General features: G+C 45.3%; 5 protein-coding genes and 2 non-coding genes across 14 annotated transcripts; 5 read left to right on the top strand and 2 right to left on the bottom strand.

Moving 5' to 3' along the window:
• The first annotated feature begins 157 nt into the window (after positions 1 to 157).
• Positions 158 to 9485, top strand: sec23a (Sec23 homolog A, coat complex II component). The gene is made up of 20 exons (XM_029139067.2): positions 158 to 250; positions 582 to 831; positions 907 to 964; positions 1035 to 1121; positions 1205 to 1441; positions 1659 to 1735; positions 2754 to 2898; positions 2976 to 3134; positions 3303 to 3418; positions 3503 to 3626; positions 3821 to 3901; positions 3976 to 4065; positions 6709 to 6815; positions 7011 to 7164; positions 7240 to 7317; positions 7749 to 7910; positions 8004 to 8090; positions 8356 to 8511; positions 8597 to 8662; positions 8733 to 9485. Exons 1-20 carry the CDS (start codon positions 238 to 240, stop codon positions 8820 to 8822), a joined length of 2337 nt encoding a protein of 778 aa, XP_028994900.1. The 5' UTR covers positions 158 to 237; the 3' UTR covers positions 8823 to 9485.
• Positions 4942 to 5942, bottom strand: LOC114848532 (adenosine receptor A3). The gene has a single exon (XM_029139068.3). It carries the CDS (start codon positions 5710 to 5712, stop codon positions 4981 to 4983), a length of 732 nt encoding a protein of 243 aa, XP_028994901.1. The 5' UTR covers positions 5713 to 5942; the 3' UTR covers positions 4942 to 4980.
• Positions 9486 to 9632: 147 nt separating the features above from the next.
• On the top strand, positions 9633 to 12923 carry clec14a (C-type lectin domain containing 14A). 2 transcript variants are annotated; one of them, XM_041069097.1, is made up of 2 exons: positions 9633 to 10296; positions 10766 to 12923. In XM_041069097.1, the coding sequence occupies exon 2, from the start codon at positions 10781 to 10783 to the stop codon at positions 11918 to 11920; it is 1140 nt and encodes a 379-aa protein (XP_040925031.1). In that variant the 5' UTR covers positions 9633 to 10296; positions 10766 to 10780; the 3' UTR covers positions 11921 to 12923. The 2 variants fall into 2 exon arrangements, with proteins under 2 accessions (XP_040925031.1, XP_055361652.1); XM_055505677.1 differs by lacking the exon at positions 9633 to 10296 and adding an exon at positions 10309 to 10624.
• Positions 12924 to 13733: 810 nt separating this feature from the next.
• Positions 13734 to 19237, top strand: dkc1 (dyskeratosis congenita 1, dyskerin). Of its 2 annotated transcripts, none has more exons than XM_029138964.3 (15): positions 13734 to 13840; positions 14357 to 14406; positions 14758 to 14844; positions 16244 to 16335; positions 16436 to 16620; positions 16702 to 16766; positions 16923 to 17049; positions 17139 to 17269; positions 17536 to 17679; positions 17746 to 17866; positions 18045 to 18163; positions 18327 to 18430; positions 18642 to 18684; positions 18759 to 18902; positions 19014 to 19237. In XM_029138964.3, the coding sequence occupies exons 1-15, from the start codon at positions 13780 to 13782 to the stop codon at positions 19068 to 19070; spliced, it is 1530 nt and encodes a 509-aa protein (XP_028994797.1). In that variant the 5' UTR covers positions 13734 to 13779; the 3' UTR covers positions 19071 to 19237. The 2 variants fall into 2 exon arrangements, with proteins under 2 accessions (XP_028994797.1, XP_028994796.1); XM_029138963.3 differs by having other exon boundaries at positions 18993 to 19237.
• LOC114849136 (small nucleolar RNA SNORA36 family) lies at positions 17367 to 17491 on the top strand. The gene has a single exon (XR_003784553.1). It is a non-coding gene; the product is annotated as a small nucleolar RNA SNORA36 family (small nucleolar RNA).
• Positions 17900 to 17976, top strand: LOC114849140 (small nucleolar RNA SNORD83). The gene has a single exon (XR_003784556.1). It is a non-coding gene; the product is annotated as a small nucleolar RNA SNORD83 (small nucleolar RNA).
• A 125-nt stretch (positions 19238 to 19362) lies between the features above and the next one.
• LOC114848477 (uncharacterized) lies at positions 19363 to 22391 on the bottom strand. 6 transcript variants are annotated; one of them, XM_029138969.3, is made up of 5 exons: positions 22248 to 22391; positions 20807 to 21484; positions 20460 to 20654; positions 20140 to 20350; positions 19363 to 20060 (listed from the first exon to the last, which is right to left on the bottom strand). In XM_029138969.3, the coding sequence occupies exons 2-5, from the start codon at positions 21459 to 21461 to the stop codon at positions 19826 to 19828; spliced, it is 1296 nt and encodes a 431-aa protein (XP_028994802.1). In that variant the 5' UTR covers positions 21462 to 21484; positions 22248 to 22391; the 3' UTR covers positions 19363 to 19825. The 6 variants fall into 6 exon arrangements, with proteins under 6 accessions (XP_028994802.1, XP_028994798.1, XP_028994799.1 ...); XM_029138965.3 differs by having other exon boundaries at positions 22138 to 22390; XM_029138966.3 differs by having other exon boundaries at positions 20807 to 21481; positions 22138 to 22390.
• Positions 22392 to 26744: the final 4353 nt, after the last annotated feature.

Raw genomic sequence — 26744 nt, 5'->3', positions numbered from 1 at the left:
ATTAACAATATGCAAACAAATAAAAAAATCGGTGTATGCACATATTTAGTGATTATGTGAATACTGCACTACAACATTCACATTTATATCGTGATCACGGTCAGAGGCTCCAGGGTAGTAATTTGGGACCCTTAAGCTCACAGCAGATCTCCCACAGTGCTGAACTGGTCCACAGTGAAGCAGAGAGGGGAGGGTGATGACTGGTCTGCAGTGGTGGAGCCTCTGGTGGTGCTGTGCATGGATCTAAGGGGTGAGCAGCTGCAGAAGAGGGGCCTGGTGGTCTCCACTCTTCAGTCCTCTCCAACTTCTTCCTGTAGCTGTCCCTGCACCTCAACCCTCTGCTCAGTGCCGCCCTTTCAGCTCAGGACTCACCTCAGACGGTGCTGAATGATAGTTATGCCTCAAGCTTGGATGAAGCTTGACTTTCACTTTATTACTAAGTAAATTCCCTTAAATAGTTTGGGATTTTAAAAACAAGTTGGGTCCAAATACTTTTGACCCATGGTAGTAGGGTTTCTTTCTGTAAATTGTCACCATGCATGATGTATAATCACCACTCAGCCACAGATTTTATTTGACAGTGTGTCGACTCCCATCTCCCTTCGTTGCCATGGCGACATTCCCGGAGTATATTGCCCAGAATGAAGAGCGGGATGGTGTCCGTTTCAGCTGGAACGTGTGGCCGTCCAGCCGCTTGGAAGCAACCCGGATGGTAGTACCGGTGGCGGTGCTGTTCACCCCCTTGAAGGAGAGACCGGACCTGCCGCCAATCCAGTATGAACCAGTTCTCTGCAGCCGTGCAACCTGTCGCGCCGTTCTTAACCCGCTCTGGTAAACATTTATCCAAGACTCGCCTGTCCTGGTTAAGCCGTGTCTGTGTCACACCTGTGTGTCCGTGTGTTTTAGCCAGGTGGACTACAGAGCCAAACTGTGGGCCTGTAACTTCTGCTACCAAAGAAACCAGGTAACAAAAGCCTAGAGTCTGACCTATTGAAGCTGAGTGACAATGTTAATCATACTTGTATCTGGTTTAGTTTCCTCCTTCTTATGCTGGGATATCTGAGGTGAACCAACCTGCTGAGCTGCTACCTCAGTTCTCCACCATCGAGTATGTGGTCCAGGTGAGATTAATTGACAGGTATTCCAGTCAGACAGATGTACCCGATAACGGACGCGTTCAGCAGCCGTGACTTTCTGTCCTCAGAGGGGTCCTCAGATGCCGCTGGTCTTCCTGTATGTGGTGGACACCTGTATGGAGGATGAGGACCTGCAGGCTCTAAAGGAATCTCTGCAGATGTCACTGTCTCTGCTCCCCCCCACTGCGCTGGTCGGACTTATCACCTTTGGGCGTATGGTCCAGGTCCACGAGCTTGGCTGTGAGGGGATCTCCAAAAGCTACGTCTTCAGGGGAACCAAGGACCTAAATGCCAAGCAGCTCCAGGTAGAATGGCACTAACTAACTGGACCAAAACTGCTTTTTACAATGAATTCTCCCATGAAGTCATCGAACCCAATAACAGTAATGATGCTTCGCCCAATTACCAAATATCAGCCAAATCTCTGAGACATTTTACTGGTGATTTGATTGTTCTAAACTGTACTGTAGGTGTGATAGTGGAGTCAACAGTTCTGAACTGGTTCTGTTGGTGATTCTGCAGGAGATGCTTGGACTGACTAAACCTGTAACCAATCAGGGGCGAGGACCTCAGGCGGCTCAGCCACCGCTGTCCAACAGGTAAACACACTCTAGGGTAAAAGAGCAGCTACTGATCCCACAGTGGGGACATTATCATGTTGAGTCATCCCCCTGTAGAAAATGTGGGCAGCTACATGTGCCGTGCCGGGGAGTGTCTTACTTAAAGTGATACCTAACTGCTGAAAAGTTGTGTTATAAGAGTGGTACATTGTATCAGTAAAAATGTATTTTTATGTAGTTAAATTAATTCCGGAGATGATATTAGATATAGATAGATAATATTGCTGCCAGCAAGTCAAAGCTAAAGCACAAGCTAACACTAAAACAATAAAAGGTTTAATATATTACTTAGTCAGTGCTCATTCGATCGTTCTCTCCCAGTTGTTTTTGCTGGTTTGTCCTTGGCATCCTGAAGCTAGTTTGGACGGATGCTTTGTTTACATGCAGCCCAAAACTGATGATCGTGACACATAAATAAGTTCCCCATCAGCAGTAGAATCCACAACTTCATCCAGCAGCTGCAAAATTCATTGCAGTACTGAAATTTAGCTCAGCTTCAATCAGAGACACCACCAGCTGTGTGCACGCATCTCCTGTTCCGCTGTCAGCTGTTCCCCACCCACCTGACCCCTTGCAGCCTTTCGGCTTTAGCAGCCTCGTCCACCTTCGTACAGTGTAAATCGTCTGTGCTGTCCCTGTCTGATAAAAGTAACCACAGAAATCAGACTGTGCTAACACACTGTAGAGCTCTGTCTTCCAAATAATCTATATAAAACCTTTGGTCATTGAATATTATTGCTGTATGTGTATGCGGGGATGAACAGTGATGAAGAAAGCGGTTGAGCTCTTATAGGCTGGCCCCGCCCCCTCTCAGCCTAGCCCCGCCCCTGCTAAGCATTGCTCCACCTCCCTCTTAGTCTGACCGTTGCTGGGGCAGGTACAGAGAAAACCAGGAAGCACTAGTTGTAGTCTGTGGGCACATGGCAGTCAATACACCGACATGCCTCAGTGATGTGGAGAAGATCCAAGAGAAATCATGTTAATTTATTGTGTGCAGGTTCCTGCAACCGGTGCAGAAGATTGACATGAACCTGACCGACCTGCTGGGGGAGTTGCAGCGGGACCCCTGGCCGGTCACACAGGGCAAGAGGCCCCTTCGCTCGCTGGGCGTCGCCATGTCCATTGCTGTGGGCCTGCTGGAGGTGATCAGGGTTTGGTGGGGAGCTAGAGGTGATGGTGTTAGAGGTTTTGAGTCTCATCAGCGTTTCCTTTCCCACAGTGCACCTTTCCAAACACAGGGGCACGCATCATGACGTTCATCAGTGGCCCAGCCACACAGGGGCCTGGTATGGTGGTAGGAGATGAACTGAAGACCCCCATCAGGTCCTGGCATGACATTGAGAAGGACAATGCCAAGTTCATGAAGAAAGCCACCAAGGTGAACAGGAGCTGACCCCATGAGCAAGTGGTCTGATCAGAGCAGCCTTTATTCACTCCTCTCTTTCATCCTGTCCTGGTGGTATTACAGTGCTAAGCAGGACTGTATTTTCATGGCCACAGTGGTTGGCCTTTTGCGAGAAACCTGGTTTCTGTGTTACTGTTACAGCACTACGAGTCTCTGGCTAACCGCGCGTCCACTAGCGGTCATATCATCGACATCTATGCATGTGCTCTGGATCAGACGGGAATGTTGGAGATGAAGTGCTGTGCCAACCACACTGGGTACGCAAAGCTTTACACTCTGTCTATGAGCACAGTTAAGCACGAATGAGCCACTGTTCATGTGCTGGTGCCGTTTCTCTGCAGAGGCTACATGGTAATGGCAGACTCCTTCAACACGTCCCTCTTTAAACAAACCTTCCAGAGAGTTTTCACCAAAGATGTCCAGGGATCCTTCAAAATGGCTTTCGCTGCCACAGTGGAGGTCAAGGTACAAACTATCAACATGACATTAGTGATCAGCTGATAAACCAGCAGTGGTATTATGGCCTCCAAGGTTGCTCCCGTTTTCTTAACATGAACCAACAGTACAGTTTTATTTAACAGACACAGACCAGTTAATAGGATCAAGCTGTGCAAATCTGTGCTCCGTGTGGTGGAACTCATCTGTTCTCCCTGTTTCAGACATCTAGAGAGATCAAAGTTTCTGGAGCTATCGGCCCATGTGTGTCTCTAAATGCTAAAGGACCCTGTGTCTCAGAGAACGTAAGTTACACCGAAGCTCTCACAGCTGACCTTTTGGCAGGTGAACCTAATGGATTGTGTTTGTGAATTAACAGGAGATCGGGACAGGAGGAACATGTCAGTGGAAGATTTGTGGTTTTGATCTGAGCACAACTTTGGCTTTCTATTTTGAGGTTGTCAACCAGGTATGAGCATCTGACCTCTGACTTTTACACTCGCCCAGATTGTTAATCCAATCAGCAGCTGCTTTTACAAAATGAAAGCTCGGGTCACAGACTCATTGCATTGCTGTTTTTATTAATGTTTAAATATGGCTAAGGTTCATCTAGATTACCCAGTTTGGTCACACTGACAAATATATTTATTTAATCTATGTGTTTATATTTTTACTGTAGAAACTTCTTACAATAAGATTCACGTTGTTATTACTGTAACTGTTTTTCTAAAGATGTTTTTCTCCTTACTGCTGCTCAGACACCAGATTGTCATTAGGTTCAATAGTAAGTTTATAGTACAGGCCTAGCCTGGCACGGTCCACTGTGTAAGGTTTATGTGTCCCAGAATGCACTCTGACTGCTGATCTGGTCATGATGAGGGTTGAGCTGCGTCTGGCGATGAACCTCTTGTTCTGTCCATGTGGAGGGTGGGGATCTGTGGGTGGGAAGATGAAGTTGCTCCAGACGTCACACACCTCCCAGTTAACCTGCAGATGCTCAGTTGCATGGCCTCTCTGTACCTGCTGCAGAAAAACAAGCCAGGTCATTACCTGCTCCAAAAGTGGGCATTTCAGACTCAAGGCTTCGTGAAAACTTCACAGGCCTCTGCTGAGCCTCACTTACATGTGTGTTAGGCAGGTGATCCAGGGGTTGAGGGCAGCGGTGGTGAGAACCAGCCAGGTGGAAAGGGAGGAGCCTGCTGCTGGGCTCTGCTGGCCACTGAAGGTCTCATACAGACAGAGTGAGGTGTAGGGCAGCCAGCAGACCAGCAGACACACTGGAAGCAGACGAACGTTACACAACAAACAACTGGCATCAGCCGCTAAAAGGTGGGGATCAGTCAGACGTAGAGCTGGGAACCGACCTGAAAGGTCTGTGATCTAGTTACTGCTGAGCATCAGAGCCTAGCCCAGACTCACCTGAGACCGTTACCACGACAACAGAGCTCCTCAGGTAATTGTTGGCAGGAACGTGGAAGCAGTGCAAGTCGTTGCACATGAACGTCCCTCTCCTAGCCTGTTTCCTGCCCAAGTGCACAATGTATCCGTACAAGGAGCACATAGTGAGGAGCGGCACCAAGATGCCTGGCACCATCCAAAGCATCACGAAGTACCTGTTCTCCATTGTGAAGCCCGGTCCACAGAGGAACCGCGATGGGCTGTAGACGTAGCTGCCGAAACCCAGGAGGGGCAGAGTGGCGTTCACCAGGCAAAATAGCCAGATCAGGAGCAGCACCATCCGATTCCGCCCAGCTGTCCAGATGCTGCTGTAGCTGAGGGCAAAGCAGATCTTGGTGAACTTATACACTGTGGCCCATGTGAGGGACTGGATCGAGGAGGTCTGCAGGAGGAGGAACAGGAAGCCAGTGCCCTGACAGAAGGGGCTCTCACTGTCGTAGCCTTCAGGATGAGAAAAGCTGTTGTGGGCTCCGACGGACATGATGCAGAGCCCCAGAGCCAGATCGCTGAGGCTGAAGCTCACGGTGAGTCCCAGTGTGTCAGACCGGAGCTCCCGGTGGAGCAGGAGCACCAGTAGGAGCAGGACGTTACCACTGATGGATGCTACGCTCGACAGAAGCATCATGGCAGCATATAGCATCCTTAGCAAGTCTGGCATCTTCAGACGGACTTACTGGGACATGAAGGCCAGTTACACCGAACCAGGAAAAACCTGTGGCTACTCCACTGACTATGAGATGCTGCTCATGACACAGATGTGGAACAAGGTTGGGTTGCTTCTCCCAGATGACTGTTCTCAGCCTGTTAAAATCCAACGACAAGTTTGACCATCACATAGGCAGCCAAGTAAAAATAATACAATAAAACTATAAAATTCACCTACGTTAATGTCGGAGTCACATCTGGCTGGGACACTGGTGGAAACAAGCTACATGGTTAATTCCCCTCTGATTAATGTTTTCTTTCTCAGATCAGGTGATCTAAAAATAGTAAACCTAGTTATACCTGGAGTGTTCTGCTGGTGGACGCTCGGTTCAGATCATCTGGTTCTGTCTGTTCTCTAGATGGTGAAAGGACGCAGGTGATCTGCTGAGTCAACAGCGCCTCAGCAGCCAATATCCTGTGTGGGGGGGGGTCTGTGTTATCAGAGTGTAATTATCCTCCTCAGCTTTTTTTTTTGATCGGTGAACACGATTCAGACCCGTAGGTTCATTGTCTGGTGCTGATGGTCAGAGCCTCGGTTACAGAACCTGACCTGTTTGAGCCACCTGGTCATAGATGTTTTCATGCTTTGCTTGCAGAAGAAAGCAGGTCTCACACGGCCTTCCCTCTGTGCTGAACTCCGTACATGTCGTGTCCTTTCAATGGGTCGAGTGTGTTCTGCCAGACACCAGACAAGAGGTGGAGGCAGCTTCTCCACCTACAGACCACAAAGGTGCTGCAGAACCGAGTCTGAGTTGCTTTATTTAAGTTTGATCATGTGTTTTATTAAAGCTGAGAAGCTGCCAATCTGTTATCGCTGTTCCACTTGTTTATGAAGGTCATAATTCATAGACAGTCAGTTGATCAAGACGTGAGGAGGGACGCAGCTGTCGGACTGGGATGTTCTGATCCAGTCTGTCTCCTGAACGGAGCCTTGTTGCTTATGTTGCAGCACAATGCTCCGATTCCTCAGGGCGGCAGGGGAGCGATCCAGTTTGTGACTCAGTACCAGCACTCGTCAGGACAGAGACGCATCCGAGTCACCACCACTGCCAGAAAGTAAGACCCCACCTGAAAGTGATGTGTTCACTGACTTCACGTGCTGTGGCCGTGATTCTACTGGCGATAAAGGGTTATTTCACATTTGAATGTATATTAATCAAATATCAGGTACTTGATGTAAATAGTTTGGTAAACGTGAACAGACACATGGGAACGTTAAGCTCCGCCCTCCTCTCCTTCTCCACCTCCCAGTTGGGCTGATGCACAGACTCAAATCCAGAACATTGCAGCGTCCTTCGATCAGGAGGCAGCAGCCATTCTGATGGCCAGGTTGGCTGTGTACCGGGCAGAGACGGAGGAAGGGCCCGATGTCCTGCGGTGGCTGGACAGGCAGCTGATCAGACTGGTAGGAAGACCAGGTCTGAAGCAAACTCAGCATGAAATGGCCCAGATGCTAATTTAAACTGTTTATTTGGATCAGTGTCAGAAGTTTGGAGATTATCACAAGGACGACCCGAACTCCTTCAGATTCTCTGAGACCTTCTCCCTCTACCCTCAGGTGATCCACAGCCTAAACACTCGTCATGTGTTATTACAATACCAATATCACCACAATACCAATGTGCAATATCGCTTATATTCTACACTGTGTGTACCTTAAGATGTGCAACACCTCGTAACTTCTTTTTTTTCCTCAACCGTCCATCTGCCATGCATTATTGCACAATTTTCTGGATTTTGAATTTACTCAAGTGCCTTGTTTGTTTTTTCCGGCACATTTAATCCTGCTTTTAATCCTTTGTTTCTATCCTGTTTTGTCTATTGTTTTGTTCAATGTCTCATTGCTGCTTCAAACAAAACCATCTTCTCGTCGTGCGATTAATAAAGTCTTATGTTATAAAGCCTTTTCCTACCACATCGACGTTCTGACCCTTAAACACTCCACTAAAACTCCTGCTGCGCTGACCAACCTGTGTATTTGTGTTGCAGTTCATGTTCCACCTGCGGCGATCTCCCTTCCTTCAGGTGTTTAACAACAGTCCAGATGAGAGTTCCTACTACAGACATCACTTCAACAGGCAGGACCTGACCCAGGCCCTCATCATGATCCAGCCTGTGCTGTACGCCTACTCCTTCAATGGCCCACCTGAGGTACACCTACGCACCTGAGCTGAAGAGGGGACGCAGAGTCCCAGCAGATGAAGCTGATCACTCAGTTACTGATTAAGGGTTTGTCTGTTTCAGCCAGTTCTGTTGGACAGCAGCAGCATCCTGCCGGACCGCATCTTGCTGATGGACACTTTCTTCCAGATCCTCATCTACCACGGGGAGGTACAAAAACACAATGTACAACATATGGGATTAGGTATACACATCTGTATTGGTTTACATCAGTGTTGATGGAGCACACACAGGTGGTACACACATCATCCCAAAGCTTCTGCCAACAACTGATGGGGGTGAAATAAAATGTCTTAAATATTGATAACAAATAGATCCAATTGAGCTGAATAGAACCTTGGGTATAAACATGACCTGCATGAACTAGAACCTTTACAGAAGAACATCAGTGTGTGATATCTATGTGTGTAATCAGACTGTTGCCCAATGGAGGAAGGCTGGCTACCAGGACATGTCCGAGTATGAGAACTTCAAACACCTGCTGCAGGCCCCGGTAGACGATGCTCAGGAATTACTGCACACTCGCTTCCCTATGCCGAGATACATCGACACAGAGCACGGAGGCAGCCAGGTGGGAGCACACTGTCCTGTACGCACCAGGACCTGGTGCTGTGTACGCATCTGGGCTATGTTAAGCTTTGTCATGATCTTTTCAGGCTCGGTTCTTGCTTTCCAAGGTGAACCCCTCCCAGACCCACAACAACATGTACACCTGGGGACAGGTACGACCATCACCTTTAACCTCTAACCAGATGTTGATGACTCAAGTTTTAATGACTTGGTCGGTTTCAGGAGTCTGGAGCTCCCATCCTGACGGACGACGTCAGTCTGCAGGTATTCATGGATCACCTGAAGAAACTTGCTGTCTCCAGTGCTGCTTGATGTCTCACGTCCCACCGTACCATACTGTTTACTGGTTTGTTTTGCATTTGCTGCCTGATTTTCATGACATCAAGTCAGCCAACAAGCCAATCTGTCACCTGTCAGCTCCAGGCAGTTGATGGCGCTGCTGCTCCAATAACAGATCCACCTGTGAGGAAACGTTTTTGTTTGACCTGCCTCTGTCTCACGGAGCTGTTTATCAGTATTATCATTTAATTTCATCCACCTGAGGAAAATAAAGGTATCGATTAGAACTTCCTGTTGTCACCTCACAATAAAACCCTCTCTGATTTCTCATGGTAAAACTGCAGGGAGCGTGAACAAACACTACTTCAAAGGAGTGAGAGGTGACCTGAGATTTGGCCGTTAAGGACTCTTTGACTCCATATAATATAAGCAGTCAGTGGACAACAGGAATATGAATGGATTCATTAATGAACGTCGGTGAATAGAGACGTGTGGATGGGTTTCTTGCTGTGGCCGGCTCCATAGAAGACGTAGACGCATCAGATTCAAAGACAACTTCTTACACAGGCACGCTTCTGTTGAGCTGCTGACATGAAATCTCAGAGTTGGACTCAATCGGGGTCGACAGCAGGATTTTTTTTGCAGTGTGTCCAACACTAAAACATCCTACTTTTATTAAAACTCTGCTGCAGAGAACTTCCCTGGCTTTTCTTCCTCACTGCATCAACTTGACATTTTACTTTCTTCTGCTGGTTGTTTGAAGAGCAGTTACTGAGTTTACAGTATTTGGTTGCTCATCCTGATGTTACTAGTTGTAGCAGCTTCAGTGGGGCAGTGCTACCATGGCAACGGGCACCATGGCTACTGGGCCAACCCCTAAGTCAAAGCACCATTTCCTGCCATTCTTCACTCACTTCCTGCAGGAAGCATCTGCATGATCAGCTCCCCTTTCGGATATATTTCAGTTATGTAGTGCGTGTGTTCAAACCTTTGTCCGGTTGTGAGGACACATTTATAACAGCTCACAGCCACAGACAGACCTAAGTGTGTGTTTGACTCTAACCAGACAAAGCTCTGTGGCACCTGCTACTTCACCTCTGATGCTCCTTTCACTTCATGTTGTGCCTCTGGAAAGACTTTCAACCATTTCAGGGAAAAGTCATAGTCATTAAGTTGATTAATATTTACTATGGTGTCTAAAATCCACAAAAAAATTTGAAAATTCTAGAATTCTAGAAATCTAGAATTCGTCACTTAATCAAGCTTTTCATTCCTTAATTTGAAAAACAATGAAAGTCATTTTTGGTCCAAACGTAATCTCAGCAGTTTCAGAACCTGAGGTTTTTGCTAAGTGCCGACTACAGCCATGCTTATCTGAAGGAAACCGGGATCATATCAAGACACAGCACACTTCCTGCCCTGCAGCAGTGGTTGGTGTCACCAGAGCTGCTGGGAAGGAGAAGCAACGAGCAGCCAACAGCAGGAGAAGAGCTTGGAGAATCTGAAGGTAGGTTCAGAATTACAGGAATGATCTGGGTTTTCTGTGGAGACGGGAACGAATTGAAGGAATGATATATGAAGGTTCATAAACAAGGATGAGCCTCGTCTGGGGTTTTGCTTTAATCTGCTGAAGCTGCGCTGGATGAAACAGGTCTGCTTCAGTTAATATCAGATGTTCACAGTCCAAAGATTGGACATATCCAGATTCATGTCTTTAAAATATAAAAAAATCAAAGTTAATGGATTTTGTGAAGAACCGGACAAACGTCTCGCTGGTGTATTGTAGAATATTTTCCTTCCTGCTGCACCAACAGAGGCGGACTAGTACACCAGAGGTAAGTGACCCAGTTTGACCAATACATCACAACCTGCTTCATCTATCCTTATCCTGTTTTATTTCAGTTCTGTAAAATTCTAAACCAAACCCTTTTGGTCCCAGATTCTAATAAAACTGTTTGCTTTGTCTTTAAACTTAGTCTTCCGCAGACAACATGGCGTCTGGACTCTGCTCTTATTGGACTTATCTTTGGACTGTTGTACTATTCAGAACCATCTCTGCAGACTCAACTTACATCCTCTCTGACGACGCACTCGCATTTGACCTGGCCCTGCAGAAGTGTGCTCCCAGGGTGCTCACCACCTTTGCTACCAAGCAGGAAATCCATGAAATCCTGAATCTCATCTCTGGTTCTGGGTCATCTCAGAGTAGCTTCACCGTCTGGATTGGACTAAACAAACAGAAGACAAACTGCACGGACCATCGGAAACCTCTCAGAGGATTCATGTGGACAGAGACCCGCAGCGAAGACTCAGAGGCGGCACACTGGGCCGAGGAACCAGAGAACACCTGCACTTCTGTTCTATGTGCGGCGGTTAGAGTGGACTTGGACGGATCAAAAGTGACCCGATGGGGTCTAATTTCTGTCAGGTGTAAGAGCACACATCGATTCATATGCAAGTTGAAGGACGGACTGACAGCACAAACACCTAAGCACAAGGAGACCAGTACTGGACTGGCTACTTCAGAACCCAAACTAGCAACATCTGGACCTAAGACCCCAGAAATGCCTAATGCAGAACCAGGTACACCTGAACCTAAGCTTCTCACACGACTTGACCCAGAAGTCGTGAAACCCACCACTGGACCTAAACAGGTGGGACGTGACCATGGTCTTGGCTTTGGACTAGCTTTGGGGTCATGTAAACACCCCACCATTCCTGAGTCCCGCTCTATCACACTGGGTTCTGACCACAACAGGATCAAGGTGGAGTGCTGGTCCAGTGAGCAGTTGGAGCTGTACTGTCGGGCTCGTCTTGCCATGTGGTTTCTGCCAGACAACTCTCCGGCCAACTTTAGCACCATCTGCCAACGGTGTAGAGTTGGTTTCCAGAAAGATGCTTCAGCAAACTGCGTGGACGTGGACGAGTGCAGCAGCGGCCACGCCCGCTGCAAACACACCTGTCTGAACACCGAGGGCTCCTACAGATGCATCTGTGCTGACGGGACCGGGAAGCAGCACCAGGAGGACTCGCCGGCCTGCACCGCCTCAGTAGCAGCTGTGGGCAGTGGGTCACTTTTCAAGATCCTGATTCTGGTACTGGTTGCTATGAGCAACAGTAATGTGCTCTGATGAGATGACACAGGAATGAATGAGCGGAGCTCTGGCTGGTCAGCAAGCATGAACTGCCCAGTTTTACGTAAAGGTTTTTTTTCAATTTGAAGACAATTTTAGAATCCAATTTTGTTTTGTGTGTGAAAGTCTGAAACCAACTCAGAACCAGAATCCTCCAAGGAAAATGCTTCAGGGTTTGACACAAATCACAAAGATGTACTGATTAAAATATAGAGCATTTGGTGACCAGAACCATGTTCACACACCGCTGCAGGAGAAGATGATGTCACCATTAGAGCTTTGGCCAGCTACAGCATCACACAAGTGTCAGCGTGTACAAGTGCTGGTTATAATAACTATTGAACTTTAAAACTATAAAACACCAGACAGTTCTGAGCATGTTAACATCAATTTCTAATGATTTATCTTTTACTTTAGCTGCTTATTCAATTACAAATTAATTGTTTTTTAATTAGTTCTAGATCACTGCCTTTAGCCAGGATTTAACTTTTTCTTTAATTACAGCAGCCATATTTACCTTTTTACATATTGTATGTTTGATTTCTGCTTTGTGAGTTTAGTCAGTGATTATTTTGCCGACTCTCTGATTGATACATGTGATCTGTAAACTACACTTATCCCAACTAGACCAGGCTGACTCAGCTGCTGCATCTGATCTTGACTAATGGCATGAGCCACGCTGGATGAGTATAGTCAAACAGTTCAAACCAGTTTGTTTCCGACAAAATTTGTTGATTTTCTGTGGCGACCAGAACTGGGCCATGGACCTGTTTGACATAGTGAGAAGTTTTATTTTATTTTTTTTACAGTAATTGCACTGCCGACAGGCTTTTCTGCTTCTGGCTTCATCTGGACGAGGACCAGATTCCGGAAACCTCAAATCTCAGATGTGGAAAGGGACCGAATAGGTTTAAAAACGTACTTACACCAAGTATTTAATTTCTTCAGATTAAATGATACTTTACTGATTAAAATAAATGAAACATAGTGTGCTCCATTGCATTTGTGTGGTGTTCATATTTATTGTGTCCTGGTTGTAGTCTATTTGTACTTTTGATATGTATTTCTTTATTTTCTGAAAGTTTGTGTTTTGGGTTGTAAAAATTTCTGTCTCTATCTGAACCAGATGATTTAGAGAGAAGCAACTACTGGGCCCTGTCACTTGTGCTCAACAGTTACACATCTGTTTTACATTCTATGGACATTTAGAAGAGAACCGGGTTTGTAGAAACAGCCAGGTTGGTTGGACCAGTGGAGCAGCACATGTGGCGAGAGGAGGATTGGTGATGGAGGCCTCAGCATGTAAACCTGGAGCTTCACTAAGATGTGCTTCAGAGATCTGAACCGGTTCAATCAGCAAATTTGTGCAATTGTGGTCTTAAAGTAGGGAAGACACAAACGTTGTGTGTCACTGCAGTGATGTGTTGTAGAGTCTTATTTCTGTGGGGAGGAATGACCTGCGGTAGCGCTCCTTCCTGCACTGTTGGTGTAACTGAAGGAGCTGCTCAGAGCCTCTACGCTGTAGATTCTACGGTGTGGTGGGGGGTTCCATGATGGTTAATCATGTTAGTGTAGCCATTTTGTGAAGGAGTGAGATAAAGAGGGTAAAGAGCAGAAACTGTAAAACGTTCAGAAGAAGGTCAAAGAACGGGCACACTCATGTAAATTGCTCATTGTGAGTTCTGTGTGAGGTGGAGGGCGTGTAGAGCACGAGGAAAGCATGAGTGAAAGATGTGTTTGAGAAGTGTGACACTAATAAAGACGACGTGAGGTGGCGATACTGCTCCAAGGATGCTAGTCGGCGTAAATAGGAAGACGGGGGGGCGACGTGCTCGCTGCTCCACCACAGAAGAAGAATGAGCCACGGAAGCTCGCCTCCGCGCGCAGTCTTTCAGTTCAAGATGGCGGACGTAGACGGTGAGTGTGGGACACGTTTCTCTGCAGAAACTTATTCTGATTAGATTGTTGAACTTAACGGGTAAAAAGTGCAGTTTGTTTCTAGAATCCACTGAATTGACGCGTGTCATGCAGAGCAATGTTGAAATATGGACGTGTGGGGACTCGGAGGGAAGCTTCAGGCGAATTCTGAGTTTGGAGAAACGGCGGCGATAGAGGGTGTAATTTGCGAACATTGAAACTCGTGTTGGGAATGTTCGAACGTAGCGTCTGCGTCGATGTTAAAGCTACGTGCGCACCCAGGAGCCCCGATTGAACTAAATCCTGATCGGCGTCCAATCACCGCGTGCGTTATGTCGATTTGGTTCAGTTCGCCGTGCTTCCTCTGTTAGCCCTCTGATGCTAACAACCACGTGCTGTCTGGCCTCCACGTGGGCTGCGGCTGCGCCCCAGCAAACACATAAATCGCTCCGGTGTCAAACAGAATGAGATTGGAGCCGGTTCAGACTGACCTAAAACCAGGTTCCTGTCTTCCAGGAGCGTCAGTGAAGAAGAAAAGGGTGAAGAAAGTCACCGAAGAAGTTGGGGTGAGTTGTGTCCACGTGTACCTGAAGAGGTTTATGTCCTGAGTCCGTTACCTGTCCCGAACCAGTCCCAGTCTTAGACGTTCGTGTTTCCTGTCCAGTCTGTAGCAGTGAGGCTCTTGGTTCTTTTTCTTCCTCGTTGTCTCACAGATGATTGTCTAAATACAAGACTTAACCTAAAGCAGTTATTAGTGACAATCTTTACGTTCATTGGTTCAAAGAATAACCTGCTGCTAGTTTGCTTTGTTACAGGTAAACAAACTGCTGAACTCTCTTCTGATGTTCCTGTGGATATATTAGACTAAAACCTGAACGTGTTGATCCGAACAATCTGAAATGACTTTATTTCTACAGGAAATTCAACAGAGTGGAGAGTTTTTCATTCAACCAGAATCTAAGGTGGCTTCTCTGGACACGTCACAGTGGCCTCTGCTGTTAAAGGTACTACCTCTGCTTTCACTGTCCACGTGAATGTTATTAAAGGTGTGCACTGGTGTCGCTGGGGGGGGTAGGATGATTTTGAGGGGCCCACAGAGACCAGCTTTATAAATGACATTAGCAGTAATTATGTATGAAATGGCTACAAATAAAACTAAATTATGGCTTATTTCTGCCTCTCTGGGCAAATGATACCCCTCCCATTTTAGGGCTGCAGTAGTGAATTGATAATCACTAATGTTTCAGATTTAAAGATTCAAAATCTAAATTTAGTTAAAAAAAAAACCTGATAAGGGATTTCTAACAAGCAAAAGATCATAGTATTTAAAAAAAATCCAATCGAAAGAAATAATTGACAGTTTAATCAATTAACAAACTAATCGTTAGTTGCAGCCCTATCACATTTCGTCTGCCCGTCATTGGTTAAAACAACAACGTACTCGTTGTCAACAAAGTAAAAATCTGCCCATCAGAAACGAAAAATAACGGTTTGATTAACAAAGTAGAGAGAACGGCAGGCAATAACTGACCAATGTTTTAAGAGGTTGTTTATTAATGGCGCTTCCTTGTAGTATAATGTTAATGCTACTTTCATAGCAGACACTCCATGTACAGTCTTCACAGTTTCAATGTAATTATTCTCTTCCCTAGTGCACGGGCTGAGGTAAACAGAAGGATCAATTAACACATTCAAGATAACATCACACCTGTACTAAGTTGCAAAGGTTGTACTTGGAAACTTCATTTATGCGTACAAAGACATAATTCTTCAAGCTTAAACAGTGGAAAATACGTCCAAGATCGGCTATTTGACTCGAGATCCAACTACGGAACGCTCACTGACTGGTTTACATAATCAGCCTTAACACTTCCTCCTCATCTGAAAGGTCTCGCACTAATACAACAGTGAACGTTTCTCACTTGAAAATTAAGTCAATGTAATTTTGACTGAATATTGATACATTGTTGTCATTACAAATAAGTGGCCCTGTAACTAGATTCAACCCTTAATATTACCAGCATCATGCGCTAACAAACTCTACCAACATGCTAGGATAATGAGTAGTGGTCAGTACTTCCTCCAAAATGCAGCTGCCCCTGAAGGTGTCAATGATCATGTGACATGATGAATCAGTTTATCCATTCGCTGAGCGGCGGCTATCTCGTCACTACCTTGCTCTCGTTCTGAGGGTATGGCCTCTTTTGAGGTGCTGGTGTCACACCAGCGTTCTGCTGGCTGACCACCTGTCATCGCAAAGAGAAACGGGATTGACCCAACCGCCAGGACGACTCTCAGTTCTGATCACATGAGGCAGAGGCATGACTTAGTTGAACTGTAACAAGGCAAGTTTAATGCTGTGCTTGAGACTTTCACAATAAGACATATTTGTGTTTCCTGCAGAACTTTGATAAATTAAATATTCGCACAGCTCATTACACTCCTCTACCGAGTGGCAGCAACCCTCTGAAAAGAAACATCCAGGATTATGTCAGGTAAATATGGGACAGCTTTAAATTGATAAGATCAAGATGCTGTGAAGCACAGTGCATATATCCAGGACTCACTTTGATGTGGATGCCCGTTTTCTGCCAGGTCTGGCTTCATTAACCTGGACAAACCAGCTAACCCGTCGTCCCATGAAGTGGTGGCGTGGATCCGGAGAATCCTGCGGGTGGAGAAAACTGGCCACAGTGGGACTCTTGATCCAAAGGTCACCGGGTGTCTAATTGTGTGTGTGGACCGAGCCACACGATTGGTCAAATCGCAGCAGAGCGCTGGTGGGTAAAGTTCTGGCTCTACATGTTTGCCCTGACCGTAAAACCCAGCAGCTCCCTCACTGCTCTCTGTGCGCATTGCAGGTAAAGAGTATGTGGGGATCGTTCGGCTGCATGATGCTATAGAAAGCAAACACACTTTGGCTCGGGTAAGTTCCTTGCTACCAAGATGCTGATTAAAGAGAAATGGTGTGCAGAATCAAGACGTGAGACTGTAGAGAAGCTTGTTTTGTAGCTTTGAACACGACTACTGCTGCGTGATCAGTTTCTTTTTTAAGCATGAGATATTCACTGACCCTTTTCAGGCACTGGAGACTTTGACTGGCGCTCTGTTCCAGCGCCCTCCACTTATCGCTGCTGTGAAACGTCAGCTGAGAGTCCGAACTATTTACGAAAGCAAGCTGATTGAGTATGACGCAGAGAGGAGGCTGGGTGAGAAAATGATCAGGACCAAATTGACAGGAAGTTCAGCCTATTTAGCTGCCAGTGGTGTAAAGTTGCAACCCATTTATGTTTTGCAGGGATCTTCTGGGTAAGCTGTGAAGCTGGAACTTATATCCGGACTCTGTGTGTCCACCTGGGTCTGTTGCTTGGGGTGGGCGGGCAGATGCAAGAACTAAGGAGGGTTCGGTCAGGTGTCCTTGGAGAGAAGGTTAGCATCACTTCCTGCTCAGGTTATGTCTGCCATTTGGGCTTGGGTTTTGTTTTTGTGCTGTGACTTGGGTGCAGCTAATGAAGTACAATACTGGTGTCAAAGTGTTGAGTTCAGCCCTGCTGCTCGGTGCAGGTCTGATAATTAAACTTTGAAACAGAAACTGGCAGCAGAGATGCAGGTGACATGTGTACATCTGAAGCCTCAGTGCTGCTCACATCAGTGCTGTCACAGAGCATTGTTCTCATGCCACCGTCTGGTTTCAGGATAACATGGCGACGATGCATGACGTCCTGGACGCTCAATGGCAGTTTGATCACAACAAGGACGAGTCGTACCTGAGGAGAGTAATCTTCCCTCTGGAGAAGCTGCTGGTTTCCTACAAACGCCTGGTGATGAAGGACAGCGCCGTAAGTCTTCAGGTTAATGCGCCTGCATGTTTCCTGTCGGCCTGTTCATCACTCGTCTGTCTCTAGGTCAACGCCATCTGTTATGGAGCCAAGATCATGTTGCCAGGTGTTCTCAGGTATGAGGATGGCATTGAGGTAAACCAGGACATCGTGGTCATAACAACGAAGGGGGAAGCAATCTGTACAGGTGAGGCGCGGCACATATGTAGGAACAGGTGGAGCCAGATGATGAGTTGAGTAGCTGCATCAGCTCTCGGGCTGTGATGACCTGCTATCTATCACCCTTTTCTGATGGCTTCACTTGTGTCTGTCTAGGTTTAATGAGGTTCTGTAAAACCTAACAAATTAATCCTCTTGGATTCCAGCTGTTGCACTTATGACGACAGCAGTTATCTCCACCTGTGATCATGGTGTGGTGGCCAAGATAAAGCGTGTGATCATGGAGAGAGACACATACCCTCGAAAGTGGGGTCTGGGCCCCAAGGTAGGGAGGGGCGGGTGTTGGGGCCAGTACGACATGAAGAGATGAGCAGCTGCAGCAGCTCTCAAGCAGTGATTACCTGCTTTCTATCACCCTTGTCTGATAACAGCATTTTTCTTTTGTACCTATGGGAATCATTTTGCTGAAACAATTCTTGTTTAATCAGGCGAGTCAGAAGAAGGAGCTCATCAAGAAAGGCCTCCTCGACAAACATGGGAAACCCAACAAGAGCACGCCGCAAGACTGGAAGAACGAGTATGTGGACTACAGGTATGCCTCAGTGTAAGAGCTGGACAGCGAGCTGCAGACGGTTATCCCTTCCTGGGCTAATGTGCCCTCTGAGGGAGTCAGTCTGCTATAGCAACTTTCAGGATTGAGCTTCTTGGCAACTCTGCAGTTTGCTGAGCTGCAGCTCACCTGAAGACAGTTATGTCACTACGGTTTTAGATTGTTATAAAGTTTGTAAATCTTCTGTCTTTAGTGTCTCCAAAGTCACAGATGTGTCACAAGACTCTTCAGCAAAGGTAAAGTTTTATTTCTCAAATCTATTAAATGAGAAATTTAAGCTTGTGTTGGAGCTGAACTTTGACCTCTGCAGAGGAAGAGGGAGGCAACTGACAGCGAAGGCGAAGCCGCGACAACACCGTCCCCACCATTGACAGAAGGTACGAAAAAAAAGAAAAAGAAGGTCAAACTGGAGGAGCAGCAGCAGCAGCAGGAGGAAGAGATGGAGCCCAACACTGTAAGTAAATTCTAACTAAGTTGAGTTAAAAAAAAAAAGTTCTGACTCCTTGAATCAAGTTTAATGAGAATGTGTCTGAAGCACCTGTAGGTTTTAACATGTGACTTACAGGGAGAAGCCAAGAAGAAGAAAAAGAAGAAGAAGCAGAAAGATGACTCATCAGAGTGATAACGGAGCATTGGGTGAAGAATCTCAGCTGTCTGAAAACCTGGGCATGAAGCATTCTGGGAGATTAAAAATGGACTGCATGGTGCAGGGGCCTTTTTTTTTTATATATAGATCTTTTTATTTCACATGTAAATACACAAACAATTCAAAATAAAGTGTTTTCTGTATTTGTCCATTTCTCAACTCATCTGCTTGCGGCAGGTCTCAGGTTAACAGTCCAACTTTCATTCTGTGATCGAAAAGTAAATGTTTTATTGTCATTTTTGCTGGCGGACCAACAGTGGCTTTCTCCGGGATCTGTTCAAACACAAGGAACCTCTGTTAGCTTCCCCACCTGGCCCAGAACTTTTTATTGGGTTCTGTTCAGCTCACAGCAGTTTGTGTCTCCAGTCATACAGTACATGGTCCAGGTGAAGAAATGGTATAACAAGTAAAAGCAGGTGGCACTGGATTAAACGTGCTTCTATAAAAGACTTTTTAAAACTGCAATGGGTTGATTTTCTTAATACACACTATGTAGGTTTTCATGTGTTTTACACTTAATTTTTTTATTGTCATAAGTCAGACAATTCCTGAAGGGGGCACTGGAAAGTAACCTCCACCATGTCTATAATGTGTGCACTTGTTATAACTACATAACTTTGCAAAATGGAATCACCTGTGATACATTCTCCCAGTTTGCAGAAGCAAAGCCCAAGGTAATTTATACATCAAAGTGTGAAAGGCAAGTGGAGTCTTGTCTAGTTGCTCTGTGATTAGACACAGTGGCAGGTGAGCAGGTCTCTGTGTGAACTGGTGAGAACTTTGACTCTGTGATTGGTCATTTTCTGGAAGTCAACGATCAGCTGTAGCAGATGAGGACTTGGTTTATTGACAACCAAGCTTGGGTCCAACGGGTTGGGTCTGTAGTACGAGTCTAGAATCTCCAGTACATCAAGTTGCTGTAGATTCTGCAACTGCAGAAAGTCACTGTCTGGGACGTTGTGGTGTCTGAAACACAGTAACGACCTGTTAAAGTAACAATATGTGGAGAAAATTTAAAGCAGAGTCTCAAGAAATTATGCTTGACCTGATCCGGAGCATCGTCAGGTGAGGAAACAGCTGGGGGAGGAGCCTAACCAGGCTGGAGGAGGAGCTCCAGGGCTCCAAGTGCAGGTGTTGCAGGTGAGGTGCCCTGAGAGAGACCACTTGCAGGTCTTCAGGTTCTAGGTCCACACACAGGGTCAAACTGAGGAGCGTGGATGGCAGGAAGTCCACATATGCAGCCAGAGGATGGCCTCCTATTAGACAGAAGGCCATGAAGTCGTCAACACCATTAAGTTTGCCCAACAAAACAAACACTTTACGTTTAATCAAGGTTCAATTTGTTGAATGCAAGTTGAGACTCACCATACACAGTAAGACTATGGAGTTGGGGCAGTGACGTCAGCCACGTTTGCAGGTGACAGGTAGGCCCAGGTACCGAGTACAGGTGAAACATTGACAGGCTCTGGAGGTGGGACAAAGGCTGTAGGACCTCCTGTGTCACCACAGCATCGTAGTTCAACAACTGCAGGTCGCACAAGTGCAAAGCACCACCTCTTCCTGGACAACATCGTAAAACACCTAAGTGTGCAACTGTTTATGTCCCTGATAATATACCTGTCATCTCACCTGTGTCACACACAACTCAATGAAACTTTGTGTTCTCACCTTAGATGATGTACCTGTGACATCATCAGAGGTTTAGACTTTACCTGCGAGGTGGGTGGGCCTGAAAAAGTCCTGTGGTAGTATCTTGTATGTAATCATGGTCCAAGACAGGTGTTTAAGCTTGGTGAGGTGAGTCAAGACTCCGTTGAGTGCCGGCACTTTCAGGTTGCCGTCATGGTGGAGCAGCAGGGATGTGAGAGAAGTCAGCTGACTGATAGCACCCAGCAGGTGAGGTGCTGGACAGGTAAGATGCACGTTACACAGGCTGAGCTGCGTCAGATTATGTCTTAAAGAAAAGAGAAAGTCCAGGTTTGTCAGTGGAGTGGAACAGGAAGTGAGGGACAACTGCTGCAACTGGTGGAAACGTTTCAGCTCGTTGATGGCCCCCCCTTTCCAGTCGTCCAGTCGCAAGGCACTGAGGTCAGGAAGCCAGGAGGATATCTGAGCTAGATGTTTCTTCTTCCCTGAACGGACCAACACTCGGCCCACTTGTCTCTGAGCCAGGCTGCGCCAGAAGCTGTGGTTGTACCTGGAGAAGTCTTGCAGTACGACACTGAAGCCGTCCCACAGCAGGCGGGACTTGTCCAGTAAGTGTTTAAAGTGTGAGCAGGTGCAACGCACACGTAATTTATCTTTCCAGGAGAGGAAACTGAACACCTGCAACCACAGCTCAGCAGGAAGCTGAAGGAATGATGTCATGATGGTTTTCCACAGGTGCCCTACTGTCAACAGACATGACACAGTGGGTTAAACCTGGTTGATAAATATTCCTAACAGGTTAAAACTAGTTAAAACTGTTCAAATAATCAGGTCAATGTTACCATAAACAGCCTTTCATATCAAGCTGAGGTTTTTCTTTATCTATTGCTTCATTCTGGATCCAGCACTATCCAAAATACTCTTAGCTGACAGTTTTTTCTTCAAGACCTTTGACTCTCTACAGATTTGATACTTTTTTCCGATTTCACTGTTTTTAACAGCTCCCTGTTCGGTGAGTCATCCTGGTTTGACCTGTTCGTCTAAACTCACCCTGTTTTTTTCTGTCAGTCAGGATCCGACGCAGCAGCTGAGTCAACTTGTTTTAATGGTAGATAGTTGCAATGTGTTGTTTAACAGACCACATGTATCGATCACAGTATCAGTGATTAAATGAACGTTTGTAATAAAGGCAGCAGTCGCAAAGAACTGATCCTGGAGGTAAACCTGCTCTGGACTGAGGTACGTTCAGAGAATGAATGTTCATAGTAATTTAGCCCTCTGGAACCGACAGCGTTAAATGTTATAGAATTTTAATAATACTATGAAACTTCAACAATCCACGCTTTCTTACTGGGAAATAAAACAGCATCTAAGTATTTGATTAGTCAGAACTGACCTCATTACCATATCAAGTCTCGCTGGTGAAACACACCCTGGTTCATGAGTAGTGTGTCCGTGACAACTGGGGGTTCACCAAAGGCAGTTCATAGTTGTATTGATCCGTACCTGATCACCTGTTATAGATCAACAGGTAGCTGAAGTACTGACGTAATCAATAACGTGAGTGCTAATTATTGATTATCGCTGAAGATCGACGTCCGGAGGAACTGAACTCCGTTCTTCTTTTCCTGCAGCGTCAGTAACAGAGAGCGTTTGTCTCTCGACGTCTCACTCTGATCTGTTTCTGCTGAGCTCAGGTTCCATGTTAAACATCACTGATTGTGTTTGTTCTCAGATGAAAAGTTATATATTGATTAAATAAGTCTAAACTAAGTTGAGCATAAATTATTTGAAAAAACACTGACACCCCTGGATTTTGGGAGACGCCTAGCTAGACAACAGTGTCTCCAGTCTCTTAGCTCCTGCTGGTTCAGCTCTGCCTGTCAGTTGTGGCCTGGACTTAAAATGCAGCAGTAATTTGATCCATTCTGAACTTGGTTTGATTTAAAGGTTCACATCCAAAAGGTCAGTTAGCCTCATACCAAACGCCTCTGACTGGAACTGGACCCAGTGTGACAGACAGTGATCAAAGTCAAACTTTAATGTCAATTTCTACAATATGTTTCAAACATACAGAGAATAGAAATTACATTATTACAGGACGGCTGATGCCACCACAGAGTCATAGAAGGTCTTCAGGAGTGGCCCCCTCACTCCAAAAGACCGCAGTCTCCTCAGCAGGTACAGTCTGCTCTGACCCTTCCTGTAAAGTGCATCCGTGTTATGAGTCCAGTCCAGTTTATTGTTCAGATGCACTCCCAGGTACTTGTAAGAGTCCACTCTCTCAATGTCCTTTCCCTGGATGTGCATCGGTGGGATGACAGCAGGCTGCTGTCTGCGGAAATCCACCACCATCTCCTTCGTTTTCCCTGCATTGATCAGGAGGTGGTTCCGCTGGCACCAGTCCACAAAGTTCTGAGTGAGTCCTCTGTACTCTGCATCGTCATCATCGGTGATCAGTCCGACGAGTCGTCAGAGAACTTCTGCAGAACACAGCTGTCTGTGTTCTGTCTGAAGTCTGGCGTATAGAGCGTGAAGAGGAAGGGGCCAGTACAGAGCTTTAATATCAAGGGTGACCCACGGCTTATTGTTGGCGAAACACTGAACCAGCCTGGAGGAAACGGTGTTTTCCCAGCAAAAGTTGATATAATCTGTTACACAGTCTGTGATGGTGTTAATGTCCTCCCTATGTGGGTCGCAGAGCCAGAGTCAGTGTTGATGGTCAGAGGAGCATGCAGAGTGTGAGCTCTCCTATAGTCTCCTTCGTCCTCTCCACATTACTGAGGAGATTGTTGCCTTTGCACCAGCTGACCAGGTGGCTCACCTCACTGCCACCATAATAGTGTCATACGCAAACTTGATGTAGAGATTGGAGTTGTGTGACAGTGTGCAGTTGTGAGTCAGCAGAGTGAAGAGATAATAATATTCACAATAACATATAAATATTATACACATTTTTGTAGCACAAATCTGCGCAGTGCAAATATCAGTACCAAGTAGGATGGCGAGCCTTTAGGTCGGGAAGAGTGACACCTCTGCATAATAAAACATCCTGGGGGGTGACGTCACTGTCACTCGGTTTAGCGCCAACCCAAGAAGAAGAAAATCGCCAGAGGAAAAACTGAAAACGGTGACATTTATACCAGGTGTCAAAAACAGGTTATTGTAAAACGGAAATTCATCATCTGGACGCGAACGGATTAGGAAATTAGTTAAATGAGCAGACGAGCAGAGAGATAGTGAGAACGAGTTCAGGGGTTAGAAGTCTAAAGGTCTGCTAGTCTGTTACGTAATGGACGGGATTTTAAGAAATCTACCGATGGTAGGAGAGACAAACCGAAAATAAAATAAACATGCGACCCGCAGTTTCGGGTCGCAGGGCATGATGAGTTATTTTGTTGAGTTATGCAGCACCGTAGGGGAAGTCGTTGTTAGTTCAGGTGACGCTCACGCTGCTGGGATGTGCCTCACGTGTCTTTCTGGTGCGTGGGAAATTAAACTGACTAAAAACCAGCGTGCTTTTCTCTTCTTTCCCCTACGAGCTGTCTGGGGTCGTGTGGTGTACAGGATAAAGGCACTCTTACTACCGTTAGCGTCCAGAGTGGCCCAGCTAGCTGTACTAGTTAGCTAGTTAGTGTTTTGTCTGTTTAATACGTAGATCCTGTAATTATGTCATCAAATCTTATTTTTGTAGGATGTATTTGTGTTTCATTTAGACTTAGGACAGAATTCTTGCACCAAAATGATTACACCTTATTAAACAAGAAGATTGCTATTATCCAATATTATTCGAATCTTATGAAATAAATAATACAAACAATGTAAAAGTTATGTTTAATTTTCGATTACAATAAAAGGAGAGGGTAACATAACTGTAATTAAGTGAACTCACGCATTTACTCTGTCACTTATTTTTTGTAACACTGGTTACACTGTTGGTTCCAGTGTAACCAGTTGTGGTTACAAGTGTGTTGTATCGTTTTTTTGTTGTTGCAACTGGATGTTTTTTTTAACTAACCTTTTATTTGAACAACTGTCAATTACACTTATACCAGACATGGCGGATACAGCTTACAGCGATACATTATTTAAGGAGGGAGCACAAAGGTAACAAAAATAACAATGACAGGAAGGACAGTGTGAAGTTAAAAAAAAACATTACAGAGTGGGTAGTGGTACAAATGCAGGGAGAATACATCAATGGCTGACTCAGTTATCTAATCCACGAATCCACCATGAAGATCACTCATGGTATCAACTATTTTTTTTGCTTTCGGTGAATCAACCAAACTTAGGGATCTCAAGTATAAACCAAATTCGTTTTGAAAGAAGGCAAAGCTGGGGGGACACCTCCGTAGTCGGTTTTTGTGTATGAAGAACTTAGCTAAACATAATATAATAAAAATTATGAATACATAAATCATCTACTTTTTTTAAATGTTATACCAAATTATATGTCATCTTTAGAGAAGAAACTCATAATGGATAGGAATTCATTCTTGAACCATTTTTGAACATCCAACCAGAAAATTTGTACAGCATTACATAGGAAAAATACATGGACGGTATTCTCAATAGCATTTTGGCAGAAGGAACAGCTGTTGTCATCAATGTTAAAGCATAGCGTAAGTAAGTAGCGTGAGCAATTCTGAGCAATTCAAACCAGAGGGGTTAAGCTTACCACAGTAATCATTCAGCTGTTTTACAATGTCCAGCTCATTTTTTTCAAGATCTTTTTTTTTACTGAATAAGATCGAGAATTTACGAATTTTGTACTTGAGGTATTCCCATTTTTTCCTCAGATGAGCAGGAGAAATATTACATTTCAACTCATGGGACAATAGTTGAGATGAAATTAACCAATGCTCAATTCTTGATTTTAAATTATAATTGGAGCTGAACCATGTGAAATGTATTATGCCTGGGTTAAGGTGTTTCCATGTGTCGATTAGGCCTTGCTCATTGCAGAAACGTTACATTGGGGTGACTTGAAGCATACTTAAAAGGAAATCTATCCATACAGTCATCTTGTACTACGTTCAAGCCACCCCAAGTATGATATTTTTAGATGAGTGTGCTAAACTGAGGTGGTCTAAATGTGATGAGATTTGTTCTAATAATCTTTTATTTTCGTTGGTATTATTATAGCCATATATGTTAACCAGGATGAACTTCAGATTATGAATATTTATTATGATGATAAACCAGTGACCGTGTTCGTCTGCCAAATGGGACATAAGGTGGCCTTGGAAGTCTCTAAGTAGTATAGCGAGTAGTATAGTAGTATACCCCTGCTGATCTAGAGTTGCCATGGCTGAAGAAAACCCTGTCACCCCAATGCTGAGACCAGAATAAATTGACTTACTTTTCAGAGTGTGTTTCTTTTAGAAAAACAAAATCAACATTCTTCCCTTTACGAAATAAGAAGAACCCTTTTCTCTTTGTGAAGTCTCTTAGACCCTTAGCATTTAAGGAAAGTAAGGAAATATTGGATTTAAGTTGCATCACATAACAAGAACTTATAAACTTAACAGATACAGAACGAAGTTGAAGTTGAAAGTGCTCCCAAATGAGAAGTTATAATTACCGTTTTATGTCTAGTAATACTGAATTAAGTCATGGTGTGACTCTCTGATTGTTGATGAAGGCATAGGAATCTCGAAACATAGTCTTACATCTATTCTTTCTCGCCTGTTCAACTTTGGGGCACACGGCTTTTCTTGCCTCTCTGTCCTCTTTGATTAGGTCTTTTGCAAACCGTATGCTGACTACATGTCTTGTCCGTGTTTTCTTTTGCATATTTTAACACTGAAAGGTCCCACACCACGTGAACACCGCAGCAGCGGCAAAAGGCTTCGGCCTCATTCAACAGATAGAATCCGTTCCTGAAACGCAGCGTCCAACTCACAGACAGGGTGATACAGCTGCTTGGTTTACTCACCAGTCTCTGTACCGCCAAAGTCTTTTCTTTTACTAGATTGCTTTGGTTCTGAACTCACTCTT

The sequence above is a fragment of the Betta splendens genome, chromosome 22, assembly GCF_900634795.4.
Source record: "Betta splendens chromosome 22, fBetSpl5.4, whole genome shotgun sequence".
NCBI classification, from domain to species: Eukaryota; Metazoa; Chordata; class Actinopteri; order Anabantiformes; family Osphronemidae; genus Betta; species Betta splendens.
The sequence above is the reverse complement of the archived record's forward strand: the minus strand, read 5'-3'. Positions and strand labels throughout refer to the sequence as shown.

Excerpts from the sequence above, each read along its gene's own strand:
- dkc1 (XM_029138963.3), top strand. The coding sequence starts at position 13,780 with ATGAGCCACGGAAGCTCGCCTCCGCGCGCAGTCTTTCAGTTCAAGATG. Across the intron at positions 16,336-16,435 it reads AACATCCAGGATTATGTCAG|GTCTGGCTTCATTAACCTGG; the intron begins GTAAATATGGGA and ends GTTTTCTGCCAG. Across the intron at positions 17,270-17,535 it reads CAGGTGTCCTTGGAGAGAAG|GATAACATGGCGACGATGCA; the intron begins GTTAGCATCACT and ends GTCTGGTTTCAG.
- sec23a (XM_029139067.2), top strand. Across the intron at positions 832-906 it reads GCCGTTCTTAACCCGCTCTG|CCAGGTGGACTACAGAGCCA; the intron begins GTAAACATTTAT and ends CGTGTGTTTTAG. Across the intron at positions 3,135-3,302 it reads TCATGAAGAAAGCCACCAAG|CACTACGAGTCTCTGGCTAA; the intron begins GTGAACAGGAGC and ends TTACTGTTACAG.
- clec14a (XM_055505677.1), top strand. The coding sequence starts at position 10,529 with ATGGATTTTGTGAAGAACCGGACAAACGTCTCGCTGGTGTATTGTAGA. Across the intron at positions 10,625-10,765 it reads GGCGGACTAGTACACCAGAG|TCTTCCGCAGACAACATGGC; the intron begins GTAAGTGACCCA and ends CTTTAAACTTAG.
- LOC114848477 (XM_029138969.3), bottom strand. The coding sequence starts at position 21,461 with ATGACATCATTCCTTCAGCTTCCTGCTGAGCTGTGGTTGCAGGTGTTC. Across the intron at positions 20,655-20,806 it reads CAGGCCCACCCACCTCGCAG|GAAGAGGTGGTGCTTTGCAC; the intron begins GTAAAGTCTAAA and ends GATGTTGTCCAG. Across the intron at positions 20,351-20,459 it reads CCATAGTCTTACTGTGTATG|GAGGCCATCCTCTGGCTGCA; the intron begins GTGAGTCTCAAC and ends TCTGTCTAATAG.
- LOC114848532 (XM_029139068.3), bottom strand. The coding sequence starts at position 5,712 with ATGCCAGACTTGCTAAGGATGCTATATGCTGCCATGATGCTTCTGTCG.